The sequence below is a fragment of the Gorilla gorilla genome, chromosome 7 (assembly GCF_029281585.2).
Source record: "Gorilla gorilla gorilla isolate KB3781 chromosome 7, NHGRI_mGorGor1-v2.1_pri, whole genome shotgun sequence".
In the NCBI taxonomy this organism is placed as follows: domain Eukaryota; kingdom Metazoa; phylum Chordata; class Mammalia; order Primates; family Hominidae; genus Gorilla; species Gorilla gorilla.
This window is the reverse complement of record NC_073231.2, coordinates 144,598,947-144,617,191: the sequence shown is the minus strand read 5'-3', so window position 1 is coordinate 144,617,191 and position 18,245 is coordinate 144,598,947. Positions and strand designations below refer to the sequence as shown.

The 18,245-nt window shown below is 45.5% G+C and overlaps 1 protein-coding gene across 1 annotated transcript in view; it reads left to right on the top strand.

Annotated features, from left to right (window-relative positions):
• COL22A1 (collagen type XXII alpha 1 chain) overlaps window positions 1-18,245 on the top strand; it is a 325,869-nt gene that overhangs the window by 116,444 nt on the left and 191,180 nt on the right. The window contains exons 12-13 of the mRNA XM_055348666.2: window positions 1,039-1,077; window positions 16,927-16,980. Coding sequence (XP_055204641.2) covers window positions 1,039-1,077; window positions 16,927-16,980 — 93 coding nt within the window. The remainder of the gene's footprint in view (window positions 1-1,038; window positions 1,078-16,926; window positions 16,981-18,245) is intronic.

The following is an 18,245-nucleotide window of genomic DNA, read 5'->3' as shown; positions in this document are numbered from 1 at the left end:
ATTATTTCTTAAAAATATAGCAATTATAAACATATATGCACCTAACAAAACCCCAGAATACATGAAGCAAAAACTGACAGAATTTAAAGGAGGAATGAAAAACTAATTAACAATAGTTAGAGACTTCAATACCTCCTTTTCAGTAATGGGTAGAACAACTAGGAATGTGGAGAAATTGGAATCTTCATGGATTGCTTGCATGATATGGTGCAGTTGCTTTGGAAAACAGCCTTGCAGCCCTTAGGTTAAAGACAGAGTTACCATATGACCCAGCAATTCAATTCTACTTTTAGGAATATACCCCTCAAAAATGCAAAGATATGTTTACACAAAAACTTTCACAAAAATGTTTATAGCAGTGTTATTTACAATAGCCAAAAGTAGAAAACCCAAATGTCTGTCACCTGAAGAAAATGTATGTCATATGCGTACAATGTCATATCATTTTGCAATAAAATGAAGTACTTATACATGGTCTGACATGGATTAACCTTGGAAAGACTTTGCTGAGTGAAATAAGCCAATCATAAAAGGCCACATATTATATGATTCCATTTATATAAAAAATGTACAGAAGAGACAAATCTATAGAAACAGAAAACATATTAATGTTTTCCTAGAGCTGGAGTAGAGGAAGTGTGGAGTCATTGCTAATAGATACGGGTTGTTTCTGAGGTGATAAAAATATTCTAAAATTGTTTGTGGGGATTTTGTTGCACAACTTTATACTAAAAATCATTGAATTGTACATTTTAAGTAGATGAATTATATGGTATGCAACTTATATTTCAATGAAACTGTTATGGAAACAAAGAATAGTAACTATAATATTGAGTTATTGGAAAGATTAAGTGAGATGATACTCATGAGAATGCACACTCAGTTAACAATAGTCAGGATTTCTTTTAGTGGCTACTGGGCAGAGCTGATGAGAAAATATCTAATCCTTTCAAATCTCGGGATGATGTTGCCATTTGCAATGTCATGCCATGGAGATGCTCTGTAGTGAATCTTTGCCTTCTTCTTTCATTTTTCTAGGGCATAGGACCTTTTGGCCAAGGGGAAAAGGGTGAAAAGGTAAGCATCTTCCTTTTATCACACTCCTCCAAGGGAATGGGATAGAGGACTTAGGTTTGGGGGAGGTGTGTGCTACTATTATGTTGCCTGGAAAGAATTCGAGTGGGGGAAAAGAGGTGTCCTGGGCTGTGTAACTGGCCTCAATGTGTGTCCTCCATGACTTGGGTGGTTGAAGCATGTACTGTACTCAGCAGAAAGAGAGAAGGTGGAGACAGAAAATGGTAAAATGGCGGTTGAGAATTGAGTAGGACACATATATCTTGGGGAATTCCAGGCATATTCTGTTGGAAATGTTGATGTTTGAACTACACCCGAGAAGTGGAAATCTGGGGGCAGGTTCTCAGTGAACCCCAATTAAGATAAACACAAAGAGATACACTTACAAACATCATAGTAAAAATGCCAAAAACCAAAAAAAAAAAAAAAAGGAAAGTAGCAAGAGAAAAAGATTACTCATCATTTACAAGGAAACCCCAATAAGATTGGAGGTAAAATAAAGGACATCAGAAGAATTTGTGGGAAAAATAAAGATGTTCTCCCCAGCTATGCATGTTGCACCTTCTTTTACCTGCAGTAAAACATGCACAGGCTTGACCAATCCTGGGAAATATGGGATTCCTCCTAAAGAAGAAATTATTCTTAAGATGTTAGCCTATAAGGATAAATAGAAAGCAGAGAGCCACTAAAAATGCCATTTTCTACTCATACCAGCTATTTAAAAAACGAAAGAAAAAAGAAACAAAAAATTGTCGTTTTCTTGGAGAGGCAGTCACAAGACTTTACAGTGCAAATGCCTGTTGATACTTTCACTGGAGTACAGGCACTCGTGGACTCAAAACATAGTGCTGTTGGATCCTGAGAGGTCATTCATTGCTCACAGGGGGTCACATTAGTCCCTTGCATAGGGCTGGTTATGTAACACATGTAACACTCCATTAAGTTACAGTAGAAACAGCTCTCATGTGGCCAGCTCATTCTCTCCGTGTAGGCACTCTTACACGTCTAGCTCTCCTCTAAGGAGATAAATCAAGGATATGCACAAGTACATATCCATGTGTCATTTATAAGTGAGACTAGAAATGACACAATGCTGTGTGGTGGGCAAAATACATTATTGTATACCTCAATAATGCAACAGTATTTGATGATGCAAAATGACATTTAGGAGAAGAACTAATGACCTAGAAAATGCAGTCAATATTCTGTTCATTTTTAAAGCATCTTGCAAAATGTGTATACAATATGACACCAGCTCTGTGTGTGTGTGTGTGTGTGTGTCTGAAAGAGAGAGAGGAGAGACAGAGAAATTAATGATGGAGACAAATCCCTATTATTAACCACTGGCTGTCTGTGGGTGAAAAAGTTATGAGGATATTTATTTTCTCCCTCACATTTCTTTGTGTCATTCTTTATTTCACAATGAGCTCCTCCATTAAAAGCATAGGCACACGTGTAAATTGACTACCTCACAAGAATGAAAAGCAGTTTGGGTGTAGCACAACACACAGCATAACTTAAGTGGTACGACCAGGCAGATGTAGTTCATGTCTCCATTCCGCCACTCTCTGGCTCTGCCATCAGTTTTGAGCCTCCATCTCCCGACCTAAAAATCTCCTGCCGCTTTCCATGACTTCTCTGTGATTTAAAAGCACAGCACCGGGAACCAAATGCTCAAATTCAGCAGCTACTTTCTTGTTTTATGTTTTTTTTTTAAAATGAGTTTCATTTAATTGTGGTAAGGACACAACATGAGATCTACCCTCCTAACAAACTTTTAAGTGTGCAGTACAGTACTGTTGACCATAGGCACGGTGTGGTGCAGCAGATCCCTAGAATGCATTCGTTTTGCTTAACTGAGATTTTTTGCCCATTAATTGGCATCTCCCCATTTCCTCTCCCCCAACCCCTGGAAGCTACGTTTCTACTCTTTAATTCTAGGAATTTGACTATTTTAGGTACTTCATATGTGGAATTATGTAGTATTTGTCTTCCTGCATCTGGCTTATTTCAGTTAGCATAATGTCCTCCAGATTCATTCATGTTGTCAAAAATGACAGTTTCCTTCTTTTTAAAGGCTGAATAGCATTCTGTTGGGTATTAAAAATAGAGCTACTGTATGATCTAGCAATTCAGTATACCATGTTTTCTTTTTCCATCCATCCACTGAGGGACATCTAAGTTGTTTCCATATCGTGGCTATCATGAATTATGTTGCTGTGAACATGGGAACGTGAGTATCTCTGTGAGATCCTGATTCTAACTCTTTTGAATAAATATTCAGAAGCAGAATTGCTAGATCATAAGTAGTTCTATTTTTAATCTTTCTTTTGAGGAGCCACCATACTGTTTTCCACAGTGGTGAGACCATCTGCGTTCCCAGCAACATGTTCAGCAGCTCCTTTTTTTTTTTTTTTTTTTTTGGAGATGGAGTCTCACTCTGTCGCCAGGCTAGAGTGCAATGGCACGATCTTGGTTCACTGCAACCTCTGTCTCCTGGGTTCAAGTGATTCTCCTGCCTCAGCCTCCTGAGTAGCTGGGACTACAGGCATGCATCACCATGCTCAGCTAATTTTTGTATTTTTAGTAGAGACAGGGTTTCACCTTGTTGGCCAGGATGGTCTCGAGCTCTTGATCTCAGGTGATCCGCCTGCCTCAGCCTCCCAAAGTGTTGAGATTACAGGCGTGAGACACCGTGCCCAGCCTAGCAGCTACTTTCGTTGTTGCTTGCATGCTCGGTTCCAGTGGGCAGAGGCCAAGCACAGGGTATGAAGAGGGCACCTGGGTATTCCTCCAAATCAGGATCCGGGACTTCTGGGGTCTGGAGGTCAGAACACTCGATCTGGGTGGTACCTGCCAGGCAATACCGTGCAGCTCTGTGACCTCCTTCCCATGTTCCTCTGAGACCAGCCTTTCCTCTCAACTAACGTGTCCTTCACGTGTGTTCCTGTCACCAGGCAGGGACCGGAAGCCTCCTTCCTCTCTGTGGGCTGCAGGACATCTCTGCTTCATTGGCTCTGGGGTGAGCTCACAGCGGACAGCCTTGGATGCCTGTTCTCCTCACACCTGAAGGCACCTTCTGGTGCCAGGAGTCCTACATGCAGCATCACATTCAAGGGTCTGGTGCTGCGAGGGCATAGTTGTGGCCATGGATACCTCCTCACATCTTCGATGTTGGCAGGAGAGACAGGCAGCTGAATGGACGCTGGCACTTCTGGCTGCGTCCTTGGTTGACATTTTCCTGCAGTTGATATTTTTAGCAAAGTCTGAGTCTAGATTCCACCACATATTAGCTGTGTGATTTGGAGTGAGTCATTTCCCTCTCTGGGACTCTGCTTCCTCCTCTGTACAATGGAGGAGGTGGGATGAGATGATGCATAAAGTCCTTTTCAGGCAGCAGCTCTGAGATTAGGGAATCAGCCCACCCCCAGCCTTTGCCCCCTAGGGCTCTTTTCTGTAACTTGAAGTCTCTACTTCTCCTCCAGAAATGAGGAGACCAGAGTGGGCCGAGGGGATTGATAGCATCTAGAGAGGGTAGAAGGCCACTCGTGACTCATGCACTGAGACTAGGCTTAACAAACTGGCTTCTTAGCTGACCGTTGTCTCCAAAGTAATTGATGCATAGGTTGGATTGAGTTTGGGGGTATTGGGTAGACCACAGCTCGATGAATCCAGGGATGGTAATACTCTTATTCTGGCTGTTTCTTTTTATATATTTGGAAATGTAATTAACCACTGCAGCAATGTGCATTGGCTTCTGCATGTACCAGGCATCCTGCTAAGGGTATTTCATACTTACTCTCCCATCATTAAGACAATATTTCAGGGAAGGCAATGCTGTGCCCATTTCAAGGATGAGGAGAACACGGCACTGAGGTCAAGTGACCTGCACAAGGTCACACAGTTAGTATGTGCCCAGGAAACAATCACTGATTGTTACTAAAATGAAGGGAAGCTGCAGAGCTGATTGAATCACTGTTCTTTGGCAGCTAAGGAAACTGAGGCTTAGACAAGGGGAGTGACCTTGGCCCATACACTGAATATAACAGTAACAACAACAGCACACTCTCATTAGCTGATGTGAGGGGTTGGCGAGTTTATCCACGGGAAGAGATAGCCAGGGACCTGGTAAATGAAGCAACTTCAGAAAGACTGAGCAAGAATCAGGTCTGAGTCGTTCTCCAAGCATGAGGATCAGTTCAGGCACATTCTCCTGGTTAGTCCCATTAGAACGGACTCAGTACTTTCACTGAGAAGGACAAGGACAGATGCTCTTTTCTCCCTGGGCCCAAGGGTATAAGCATGAGAGCCTTGAAATTCCCATAGCCATGTTGCTACCATGAAAGGAGCCAGTTCAAAGAAGATGAAGGTGACCCTGAGACAGATCGGTTGCTGAGTAGAGAGCAGGCTCACCTGAGGCAGATCTCCAGTGTCTCAGAGCCGGGAGCCTATGCATTTCCTGCCAGTGGTCTTAGCTTTCTTTATGAACAGTAGCTATTATTAATATTGCAGGTAGAGTTAGGTTGGGATATTGGTGGTGGTGGCCTTTCAGGCAGGGATTTGCCTAGACAGGGACCTAGAGGTGGGACAGTGTTGGGTCCTGAAGAGACCCAACTTTCCTGGAGTGGACAGGATGGCCCTGATGGAGCCTGGACCACATCTTACAATAGTCAGGGGTCCTGACACCCACCAGGAATGAAATGGGGGCAAAACGTCCCACAAAGCCATGCTTGGGTCAGCAACTAGGGACTCAACATTTGGTAGAGGGGGAAAATACAATAACAAGCACCATCAAAAAGTCATGTCTTCAGCATTTTCACAGAAATCCATATGGCAATAAATAAAACTTCATATGGATTTTCTGCTCAGATTTCACAGTATGGTGCACCAGAAAAAAAAAAAAAAACCAGCAAGCAAATATAAGAAACTCAGCTAAATTTTACTGGGCTCGTTGACTCAGCAGTAGATAGAATTTTGGGTCACAGAAACACAGTTCATTGTCTTTTATGGTTTTCTTCAATTTTACTGGCACCATAAACCTGACAGGGATGAATGTGGTGAAAGGTGAGTCTCTGAGCCAGACAGGTAGTCCAGGTTCTTCCAGCTTCCTGGGATGCAGCCTTCTCAGAGCCTTGGCTCCACATTCTGAAGAGGATGCCAAGTGTGCAGGAAATCCACCTGAGAGTTCTGAAGTCACGGCATTGGAGGGTCTTTGTGGGGTGGTTTGCTAAACAAATAAGATGCTAATTACCAAATGGAGGAAAGGTCAAGGTCCCTGGAATTCCTCTGCTCCAGATGTCTTTATTTGGTTTACATACACTGTCCCGTTTGAAAATGCAAGCGCTCTTAAGTTTGCAATTGACCTTAAGTTGGCACTGGAGTTACGCTGTTCTGTGTTACTTGGCAGATGGAGTCCGGTGTGCTTGGTGTGCACATCCTGCTGGACATGATGGGGCCCACAGGACCCTTCCCCAGTATTTGTCTCCCGCTGATTCTAGGTTTATCTTTCCATGGTAATGCTCAGGATATCTCTGCCTCCCTGTTATTGATTCTTCCTCCTTGCACGCCCAGAATCCCGCTTTGCCTGCTGAAATCTTAGGGGTGCTTCTAATCCAGTCACCATCAAGGTGCCCAGCATCAAGCAAGGCATTTCTATGGGCATTGTCCTATTTGTCCCTCCCATAGATTGCAGGTGAAAGACATCATTATTGTTATGCCCATTTCATGGAAAAGGGCACTGAGGCTTAGAAAAACATGCCCACACATTCATGGGATTGATTTCACTGTAAAAGGATATAGGAGGACAAAGTAGTTTATAATGAGCTCTGGCTTGCTTGAAATCATAGCAAGTACTAGCTGAGGACCCAGCATGGTGCTGGGGGGCTAGGCAGGGACAGCAAATGGGGGTGCGAGCTTTGAAGAATGATTAACTCTTAAGAGTAAATAGGAGGGTAGGGACGTAGGGTGTTTTAAAAAAAAATCACTCTGACCACTGTATAACTGATAGGGCACAGCCATTGGAAAGAAGGTATGTTCCTTCTCAGTCCTGCTTCTCAATGGGTGGGGGCCCTTTGGGTGACAGTCAGGTCTGCAGTCACAGAGAAGTCAGGTCTTCCCTTATCCCGACACGACAGACACACCTTGTGCTGTCCACAGTGTTAAATAATGGGTTCTTCTCACCAGAACCAGGTTATTTCTTCAATGTTTTTCAAAGGCAGGCTTTAACTGAAGTTATAAGAAGATTGCTTGGAGGTAGAATTGGACTGCAGAGCGGGAGGAGGAATGAAGAGGGAGTTCCACGACATGTGGATTTTCTTCCCGGAGCCTCTCTCCCAGAGTGTTGACCAAGAAAGGTCTCTGGAAACCACAAGACACTTCTACATATCAGGGGAACCATGGTCTGAAAGTGCGTGCTCCCCAAATTCATATGTTGAAATCCTAACCCCCAAGGTGATGGTATTGGGAGGTGGGGCTCTTGGGAGGTGATTGGGTCATGAGGGGTGGAGCCTTTATGAATGGCTGGATTGGCCTTTATGAAAGAGATCCCAGAGAGCCCATTTGTCCTTTTCACCATGTGAGGTTACCGTGAAAAGACAGCCATCTATGAACCAAAAAGCAGGCCTTCACCTGACACCAAATCTGACGGCACCTTGATCTTGGACTTTTCCAGCCTCTGGAACAGTGAGAAATAAATTTCTGTAGTTTACAAGCTACCCAGTTTATGGTAGCCCCAAAAGACAAGGGGTTTCTGCTACTATGAGATATTTGGCACAATGAGGGATGGCACACACACTTTTGATTTTTTTAAGTTCTCCCTGAAGGTGTAAGATGAGCATGTTTTAGCAATAGCAGCCATGCAGAATTTATTGACCAGCACTGGTGATTTTATCTGGAATGGTATAGTGACTTTGAAAAGGAAGTGCCATGTACTGGGAAGAATCATGACATCAGTCTTTTATTGACCTCTTAATGTTCCAGGCTATTCAGTTTATGAGCTTCAGCCTCTGAGACTCCCTTTAAGAAGGGCAGGCCATGGCCAAGGTCACAGAGCTGGTTAGTAAGTGGGGCCAAGCCTGCATCCGCCTGACACAAGACACAAGAGTGGGGATCCCCCACTTTTGACCACGGCATTGGTCAATGTCAGTTCCCTGCCCCTCCTTCAATGTGATGCTGATTTCTGGGAATTATTGACCCTCAAAAACCTTATAGGAATCAGCTTACTTTATATAAAGACTGCATTATAGAGCCTCTGAACCAGAAAATATAAATTATACATTTGTCTTTATATTTGTGAAACTTCTAAGATATAGATATATTGACGCCATTTGCCTCTAGCTCTGGGTCCTTTTCTCTTTGTTCATGGCTGGCTTAATCAGCACCCCCATCTCCTATTCTTAGCCTGTGCATTAATGTGCATTATTCATGGTTATCGAGTTGGATAACTGTGGTTGAGTGCCTTCTATTTTTACAATAATTAAAGGGTTTAAGGGGAAATTAGTTTAGCTGCTTATGTGCCCTCAAATAGCCTTGTAGGTTAGGGGCAAAATGCCCAGTTAGAATAAATAGAGGTGCTGCAGGCCCTGTCCATGGTGCTGAAGGACACATTGGGGAAGTTCTGAAGTTCACAGCACTGCAGGGCCTCAGGCAGAGCTGGGATAGGAATCTGCATTTCTCCTCTAGCTCCATCTGACACTCAGGTGCTTGCCAAGTCTAATGGACCAGTCACAAAACCAAGGGCTTCGTACAAGAGGGTGAGAGCACTTATGGGAAGGGTAAATGCTGGACTCCTGAACTGGGAGGGCAGGGGAAGCTCAGGGTGCAGACCCCGGTCACAGACTGGCTGGATCTAGAACTTGGCTGGGTCACTTAGCAGCTGTGTAACAGTGGGTCAGTTACTTAGCCCTGTAACCTTTGCTTTCCTCATGCATAAATTAACAACTATAATAGTACTTGCCTCGGAGGGTTTCTGCAAGGATTAAATGAGCTAATGAAAATAGATGACTTATGTTTGTAAAAAGTGCTCATAAACGTTAAACATAATTACCATTACACCAGCATAGTGTTCCATTTTTTTATAAACCAAATGACGTCTTCTGCGCTCTCAGCATTAATGAGGTCTTATTCCCAGAGGCGACCAGCAGCAAAATGTCAGAGCTCTTCAGCCTCCCCACTGAGGAGGACTTCTGTAACTCCTAAAACCTTAGGAAGCCTAGAGAGTGTTATTAGAAAGCATGTTCCAGGAGGCCAACATAAAGAACCTTCCCTCTCTTCAAATTCACCTAAAATAATTCATAGATCATCTGAGAATCATGATAGTACCTTGTATTTACAAGAACTTGCTATCTGCTAGGATTCATGCATGTGCTATTTAGTTTAACTTTCATGGTAAATATTGCTGTCCTTGTTTTACAGGCTATTCACTATAAAATGAAAATTCACCTGGGACCAAGCACAGGTGACTTTACCTCTTCATGGGGATGAGCCAGGATTTGAATTCATGTTTTCGGGCTTCACAGCCTGCATTTGTCATGCTGGCAAATGATTGTCAAACTTGAGACAACATCCAAATCATCTGGAGGACTTGTTAAGCCAACAGGCTGGACCCCACTCACAGAATGTCTGATTTAGTATGTCTGGGGTGGGGCCCCAGAAGTTGCCCTTCTAACGCAACCCCAGGTGAGGTTGATGCAGCTGGCCTGTGACCGTGCTTTCAGAACCACTGCCCAGCATATTCCCAAGACACCACTAAAGGGACTACCAAATGGATGAAGAATATTAGTAACAGCACCTCTAGCAATGCAACGATCTTTTTGTTAACATTTAGAAATAGGGCCTGATATTTAATTAGCCAAAAGAGCAGCAGAAATATTTGCTCTCTCCTTTCTCTGTGTCTTACTTGATGAGGTAAAAGGATGATCCCTGGGGCTCTGGATGCTGACAAGTGGGCGAGGGGAGATGGATAATTTCCTGCTAGATGGTTTCCCCCCTCCCCATATGCCTCCAAATGAGATCATGGAGGAAGTGAGTTTGTATGTGGTGGAGGGAGAGGCAGGGGTGGAAGACAGGTCAGAGCCTGGACTTGGAGCCAAGCCCTGATTCTGAGTCACAACAGCCGTTGTGAACACAGGGAAACCCTTCTTCTCTGAGCCTTGGTTGTCTTCTGCAGTGGATCTCATCCATTGTCATTCTCTTATATCCTGAGTGTTGATTTTCTTTTTATAGGTGGAAAATAGAGGCTTGGGTAGTTTACCCAAAATAATAGTATCTGATGCTTGTTTTGAATTTCTCTGTATACGAAGCATTTCCCAAGTATTTTCTCAAGGCCTCTTACCAGCCATCTTGAGCCAGAGGTACTCCTCCTCCTTGTGTCATCTCCCTTCCAGGTGAAGGAGCTGAGACACAGGAGGGGAATGAGTCTGTTCTGCTCTGTTAACATGAGACAGAGGCTGCATGCAGATCAGACCCTCTCCTCCCAGCCTAGGCTTTTTTCCCTTCTCTTTCTCTCTCTTCTTTGCTTACTTCCTGCCCTTTCCTTTCTTTTCCTTTTTTTCTTCTGTGCTTTATTGTGGATACTTAGCTTTACATATTCTTTTAAAGATCTTTCTATGCCTGACATTATCAATCTGGGGGCAACCTCTAGTCTTTTCCCCACTCTTCTCCCTGACCCGTCCCATGCACTTGGATGAGTGTTCTTAGTTATCAAGAGATACAATGGAAGAGCTCACATTTCAATAATACTTCATAGTCTGCAAATTATGTCCACATTTAATTCTCATCTGAAAGCCTGTAAACCTCTACTTTAGAAATGATGAGAGGCTCATAGAAGTTAAATGACTTTCCTGGTGGAAAATGAATAGGAAGCTCAGGGCTATAACTTTCTCTTTTCCTTCTTTTTCTTTTTTCTTTTTTTTTGGGCGGGGGGGTGATGGTGTCTAGCTCTGTCGCCCAGGCTGCCAGGCTGGAGTGCAGTGGCATGATCTCGGCTCACTGCAACCTTCGTCTCCTGGGTTCAAGCAATTCTCCTGTCTCAGCCTTCCAAGTAGCTGGGATTACAGGTGCCTGCCACCACTTCCAGCTAATTTTTGTATCTTTAGTAGAGACGGGGTTTCACTGTGTTGGCCGAGATTGTCTCGAACTCCTGACCTCATGATCCACCCGCCTTGGCCTCCCAAAGTGCTGGGATTACAAGCGTGAGCCACTGTGCCCGGCCTAACTTTCTCTTTTCAAAGATGCTATGGGCAGCTGATGGTGAGTCCAGCTGGGGAATTTTGGAAGGTCTATCACAAGGGAATGGTGAAGATGTTTTGTAATGTTAAGAATTAGTGATACTAATATTAATACTAATGAAATATTTGAGTTAGGTTGACTTTCTCTTGGGGCAAAGTTTTCATAGGGCAGGAATCATTCTAGTAAAATGCTTGGATCTCAGGATGACTTGCAGGTGGATGTTTCTTAAAATCTATGTATTTGCAGTGCTGACTTGGTTATCTTAACCATGTAAAAAAAGATTCAAAAAGAGATGTTACCGTCTCTGACTCAGAAGATATTCACTTCTACAGAGACCTCTAGTTCTCTTCTTAGAATACACAGTAAGGGTGGCCACATCGCTGAACAAAGCTGAAGGGACTTTCTTCTACTACCTCAGCCATCTAAAACCAACATGCCTAATTTTCCATGTCCTTGGGAAGACCAATTCTGAAGCTAGGTTGACGATCCCTATTTAGAAATGAAGACCAAGACTCAGAGCACTTTGACAATTTGGCCAAAGTCATCAGTACTTAGTGATGGGGAGGCAGGGAGGGTGGGAGGTGGACAGTGTGAAGCTGTGGCTCATTGGCTCTAAGGACCATTACCTCTCTACCACACCTGCTGTTCACTTTGTCTCTGGGGCTTCCACAAGACTAATTTTACAGTAGGAGAGTCTTCCATTCCCTTACAAGCCCACAGGGCTCTAGAAAGAATTGAAGCACACAGGGCAGTGTGGACACTATGTCAAGCCAGACACTGGAAGTGCAGAGGTGCTTAAGTCCTGCTCCACATCTCACAGAGCTCCCATCTTGTGGATGAGAGAAATTCACACAGACATCTACTGGGCATCTATTTGAAAGAACCAACAAGGCTAGAAAACTGGCAGCTGGGAGGAGAGGCCAAGGTGTCCTGCTGCCCCCTCCTTTATTCCTGAGGCAGGAGCCCATCCCATCAAGACGTCCCTGCCTCTGCGTTCAGCTGCAGGGTTTCCCAACCCACCAGAGCCAGAAGACAGAATGGTCATTCGAGGACCTGCCATCCTAAGTGGGTGACCAACATCTCAGGCGAGTCACCCCCAGCGGCCTGATTCTGGAGGGAGGCACTATCTAGCACATGCCCTCAGAGGAAGTCCTCATCCTTTTGTGATGCTCCCTGCTATAGGAAAATCTATCATTGATTCCTAGGGTTGTAGGGATGTGTCTCATGGACTGGTGTCCCTGGAAATGGACATCACCATTTGCCCAGGTTAGTGCAAGAGGCAGGTAGGGGTTGGAGCATGGACCTTGGAGACAGGCTGTGTTGGGAGCTGAGCCCACTTTATTGCTCACCACCATCTCCTGGCTCCACGCAGAGCTTCTCTGCCTCTGAGGCAGCCAAATGAGTGTTCCTTTCAGTATTCCCAGGGGAGCAGGGCTGGTGGAGGCTGAAGAGAATGGGCAGAATCCCTGGAGAGGGAGAGCTAAGGCTGGATGCTAAAGTGTGAACTACCCCAACCTGCCTCACTCTGCCATGTAGACTCCCCGGTAGCCATGAGAAAGTCATGCACCTGCCCTGTGCCCCAGTGTGCCTGAAGGTAGGGTGAGGATAGCAACACTTAGCTTATAGGGCTGCCCCACAACCAGGGAACTGATGTGAGTTCGGACACCATTAAGTGTTGTGAAGATGTTCGGAAGCACACTCTAGGGCCTGGAGTCTGGCTCTTCTATAAGCACTGTAACTTTGGGCAGATTAAATCTAATCTAATCAGCTGATTAGATTAGAGCTAATCAGCTGTCTGTGCCTTTGTTTCATAAACACTGAAATGGAGATGATGATTCTGTCTCTTTCATAGAACTGTTGTGGGGAGGCGTTGAATGCAGTGATGGATGTAAAGTGCTCAGTGCCTGGCGCCTTGTAATAATAGATAAACTATCCTCAGCAACATCTGTACTATCACATTAATACACTATGATTAATATTACTTTACTCTGACTGTTGGTTCTGCCATTATTAAACATGCATGTGTGTTTAATTGGGTAGAAATCACCTCCTCCCGTACTGGTTACCTCTTTCAATCTCAGATTTTAAAATTTAAATCCCAGAACTGCCAAATGGGGAAGTGGCTCAAGGGGAGGGGAGGTGGCTCCTCATTTTGCTGATGTGTAACTGGAGGCTGAGAAAGCACCTGCCATGACAGCATGCTCCAAGGAAGATGCTTGTGATAGTTTAACCCACAAAAGTAAACCACTGGCCCCCACTTTTCCCAAGAAACAACTGATGACAGAAATCCCCTGTCCTTCCCATTGAACAATCCTTTCTCTCATGAAATATTCCCAAACCACTTGTCTGCCCCTTTGTATCCAGCCAAGGATGGACAGGTATCCTGGAATTAGCATGTCTCCCACCTTCCAAAAATCACCGCTAAATACAACACTTGCCAGTCCGAGACTGTCTCAGTATTTCCTCTTTTAACCCTAGAAATAAGGTTGATTCTCCAACTAACATCTTCGAACCCTCTGCTGAAATGAAAGTGATGGCAGCCTGGTCTCCATCACAAGTTTAAGAATGAACAGCCCTTGTTCATTTTGTCTTGGACCCAGTTTTACCCTAGATGAGGCTCTGAGAAGCAGCAGTCCCTCTCCCTGCATGGGCTCTGGGCTCTGGGCTCTGAGCCACAGCAGGTCCTTCCATGCCCTTGAAAAGGGTCTGGTAGGCCAGGGCCTCATGGAGAATCATCAACAAGGGCATGAGTAAGCCTGCAAGAAAACCCACTGGAAAGGAACTTGCTTCACTTGGTTTAACTCTGCACTTTTTTCCACAGAGTTCTTTGACCAAAGAATCCCCATTTCCTTTGGAAATGCTCTGGGAAGCACCTGGGAGGATTTTAATACTTAAAACAACTTTTCACAGTGGCCGCGTGTGATGGTTAATACCATCAACTTGATTGGACTGAAGGATACAAAGTATTGATCCTGGGTGTGTCTGTGAGGGTGTTGCCAAAGGAGATTAACTTTTGAGTCAGTGGGCTGGGAAAGGCAGACCCACCCTTAATCTAGGTGGGCACCATCTAATCAGCTGCCAGCGCAGCTAGAATATAAGCAGGCAGAAAAATGTGGAAAGAGAGACCGGCCCAGCCTCTTAGCCTCCATCTTTCTCCCATGCTGGATGCTCCCTGCCCTGGAACATTGAACTCCAGGTTCCTCAGTTTTGGAACCTGGACTGGCTCTCCTTGCTTCTCAGCCTGCAGATGGCCTATTGTGGGACCTTGTGATCTTGTTGTTAGTTAATAAACTCCCCCTTTGAAAAAAAAATATATATATTTGTTCTGTCCCTCTAGAAAACCTTAATACACCGTGATTGTCCCCATTTTATAGAAAATTAAACTGAGATTCAGAGAGTAAGGAATTTGCCCCAAAGTACCCACCCTCCTCTAAGCAAGGGTCAGAGGGGTGGTATTTAGCCTGCCCTTTCCGTGAATGACTGCTTGCTAGGCTTCCTTGCTGGAGACATCCCCTCTGCCAGTCCCCACCCACATGAAGTTACTACCCCTCAGGGCCCAGGATTAGACCCTCCTGGTCCCAAGCCTGAGAACCACAAGCAACTTACAAGTGAGTCAGTGTTGTGTCTTTGCACAGTCCCTTTGTCTCTGCTGTTGAATTGTCAGGTAAGGGCAGCAGAGCAAATCTGTGTGGCCATCCCCAGAGGCTTATGGTGCACACAGCAGCTGGCAAAGGTGTTCTTTCCCAGGCCACAGGTGCGCTGGTGGGGTGCTTCCATTGATCCCTCTGTCATCGTGGGCCTGGGTCACTGGGAGAACAGACAGTACCAGGAAGCCCAATTCTGTTCCCACAGCAGAGTGTGCACACTTTCATTTACCAAACCTTGCCTCACCTTGCAGCCATCCTGCTGCTGGTAACAATATCCACACTTCACACCTGAGGCCAGTGGGACTCTGAGACTTCCAGGGTGTGTTTAAGGTCTCACAGCCAGGGCTGGGCACCTGCAACCTTCACCTCCCCGGTTCAAGCGATTCTCCTGCCTCAGCCTCCCAAGTAGCTGGGATTATAGGTGCCTGCCACCACCATATCCCCCATGCCTAGACTTGGAATTACTCCTGTAATTCCAGCACTTTGGGAGGCCAAGGAGGTGGATTGCCTGAGCTCAGGAGTTCGAGGCCTGCCTGGGCAACATTGTGAAACCCTGTCTGTACAAAAAATACAAAAATTCGCCAGATGTGGTGATGTGTGCATGTAGTCCGAGCTACACAGGAGGCTGAGGTGGGAGGATTGCTTGAGCCGAGGAGGTCAAGGCTGCATGAGCCATGTTCATGTCACTGTACTCCAGTTCGAGTGAAAGAACAAGACCATGTCTCAAAGAAAAGGTCTCACAGCCAGGAAGGTCTAGAGCTGAGATGGACTCATGTCTGTCTCATGCCATGGCCAGAGACATTTGTCTGTCAGTCTTTCTCTTCAATATCCAACTGACTTATGTTAGACAGAATGTTGAGGCCATGGAAGGCACTTCATAGAAATTTTAAAAGCATGTGTATGCATGCATGTTTGTAGATAAAATCTAGAAATATATCTGATATGCTTTGAGAAAATAATACATATCTCATAGGATTATGATGAGTAAATCAGATGATGTATGTAGAAATATACTTTGGCACATAGTGTTTTATAAACTTTACATAGAGATTCATCTGTTCATTTGTTCATTGAATACCCAGCACCCGCACTGTATAGAGGGAAACAGCCCAGAGAGAGGCGCAGCCTTGCTCAGTGCCACACAGACACTGACGGAGAGCTGGGAGTGGGGCGGGGAGGTCTCAGGCAGGATCCTTTGATTGGCACCAAGTGGTGTTGGAGCTGGGCGGGAGCTTAGAGGTGCTGGAGTTACCTGTTTCTAAATTCCCTGCCCCAGCCTTCTCCGGGATTTGTGTGGAATAGAAAGTGGGGTGAGGAGCTGGTCTAGCCCCCGACTTCCCACAGCTGCACCGTGTTTATTCATGTCATGTGTGTCTGCATGAGATTCCTTAGAAAGAAGTTTGTCCCAGCTAAAATTAAAACAAGTTGAATACCTTTTCTAGCCCAGTGGTTCCCAAGCAGGAGGCTTTTGGCAATATCTGAAGACATTTTTGGTTGTCACCCCTGGAGGGTGCTGCTGGCATCTAGGGATGCAGCGGAGCATCCTACAGTGCACAGCTCAGCCCCATAGCAAAAGCTTATCCAGTCAGATGTCTATGATGCCAAGGTTGAGAGCCCCGCTGCAGCCCAATCCTCTACTTTACACATATGACACCAAGCCCAGGGCGAGGAAGGGCCGCACCTCCAGCTAGTGAAGGACTATGGACCAGAGCTGCTTCCTCCCACATCAGGTGCATGCAGATCTTCTGGGTATGTGGCTATGACATGGACCCTGACGTAGATCTGATGTGAAACCTGGGAATCTGCATTTTATACTCTCCCAAGTGATGCCTATGCTGCAGGCTTGTGGATCAATTTTTGAGCAGCAGTCTTGGTCACAATTTCCTTCCCTTCCTGGCACGTTCTCCACTGCACTAGCATTCTGAGAGCCTGTCTTAGTTATTCTTTACTAATTGCTATTCTCTTTTTTTGCCTTTAGGGTTCCCTGGGCCTGCCCGGCCCCCCTGGGAGAGACGGCAGCAAAGGCATGAGAGTAAGTTCTGTCCCGTCTGCCCTGGCTCACAAGGCAGTACTAGGCTGGTGATCTCCTGGTCAGAACCCCGTGTCCTTAAGTGGGGTGGCATTGCCAGGGCCAGACTTGAGTGGGGACTTATTTATATTAGGATTCTCACAGATACCAGGAGCTCAGCCTAATAGCTGTGACAAGACCAGCAGCAGCTTTGCCCCCCGGGTATCGCCTGCCTGTCCTTGGAAATGATTTTTCATTTAGTTAACAAGTAGTTCTGCAAGGCAACCTTGTTATCCCCCGTGCCTAGATTTGGAACTAGCCCCAGCGAGGCAATGGATTTGCTTAAGACCCCAGTTTGTAGCTGGAGGAGTCAGATTGAGACCCAAGCAACACCCCACACCCTATGTAGCAAGCCAGCTTTCCTCCGATCATTACCCCAAACCCCACCTCTTCATCTCACCTGCCTCTGAGCTGCAACATCCTCCAGCAACCCAAGCTCAAAGTGATCTCAGCTCCGGTGGGTCAGTCTCCTCCCCACCAAGCATCCAAGTAGACATTAGTTCTGCGTTCTTCACCTCTCCGATCCCTTCGCCATGTTCAGCCACACATAATCAGGTCTCAGAGAGGGAACCTGGCTTGTGAGCAACGCTGAGGTCCACAGCTGGCAGCACTTTGGGACAGGTGGTCTAAGATCCTGGAGACAAGGGAGAAAGGGGAGTTACTTGGACCCTAGACTCTCTTCTCACTCCACTCTAGGTGGCCAACATCCTTTCCATGAAGACAACCGTCAGGGTGGCGCCAGTTTTTACACTTTCCCCCTGCTCTCTCCAAAGTTAATTTTGTTGACTTCCAGCCAGAGAAGTGAGTAGGAGTGGAGCTAATACTGTGTTGCCAGGCATGGTGGCTCACACCTATAATCCCAGCTGTTTGGGAGGCCGAGGCAGGAGAATCACTTGAGGTTAGGAGTTCAAGGCCAGCATAGGCAACAAAGTGAGACTCTGTCTCTACAAAAAATAAAACAACCTGCTGCAGTGGTGCGTGCCTGTAGTCCAGGCTACTTGGGAAGCTGAGGCAGAAGGATCACTTGAGCCAAGTATTTTGAGGTTATAATGAGTGAGCTATGATCGTGCCACTGCACTCCAGTCTGGGAGACAGAATCAGACCCTGTTTCTAAAGAAAAAAAAATACTGTGTGCAGCAAAGGTCTGCTTCTTTGCTTATAGAAATAGCATCTGAGGGGAGCCCGGGCCCTGCTCACTGGTGGCTACCTTGTTTCTGTGATGTGTTCTG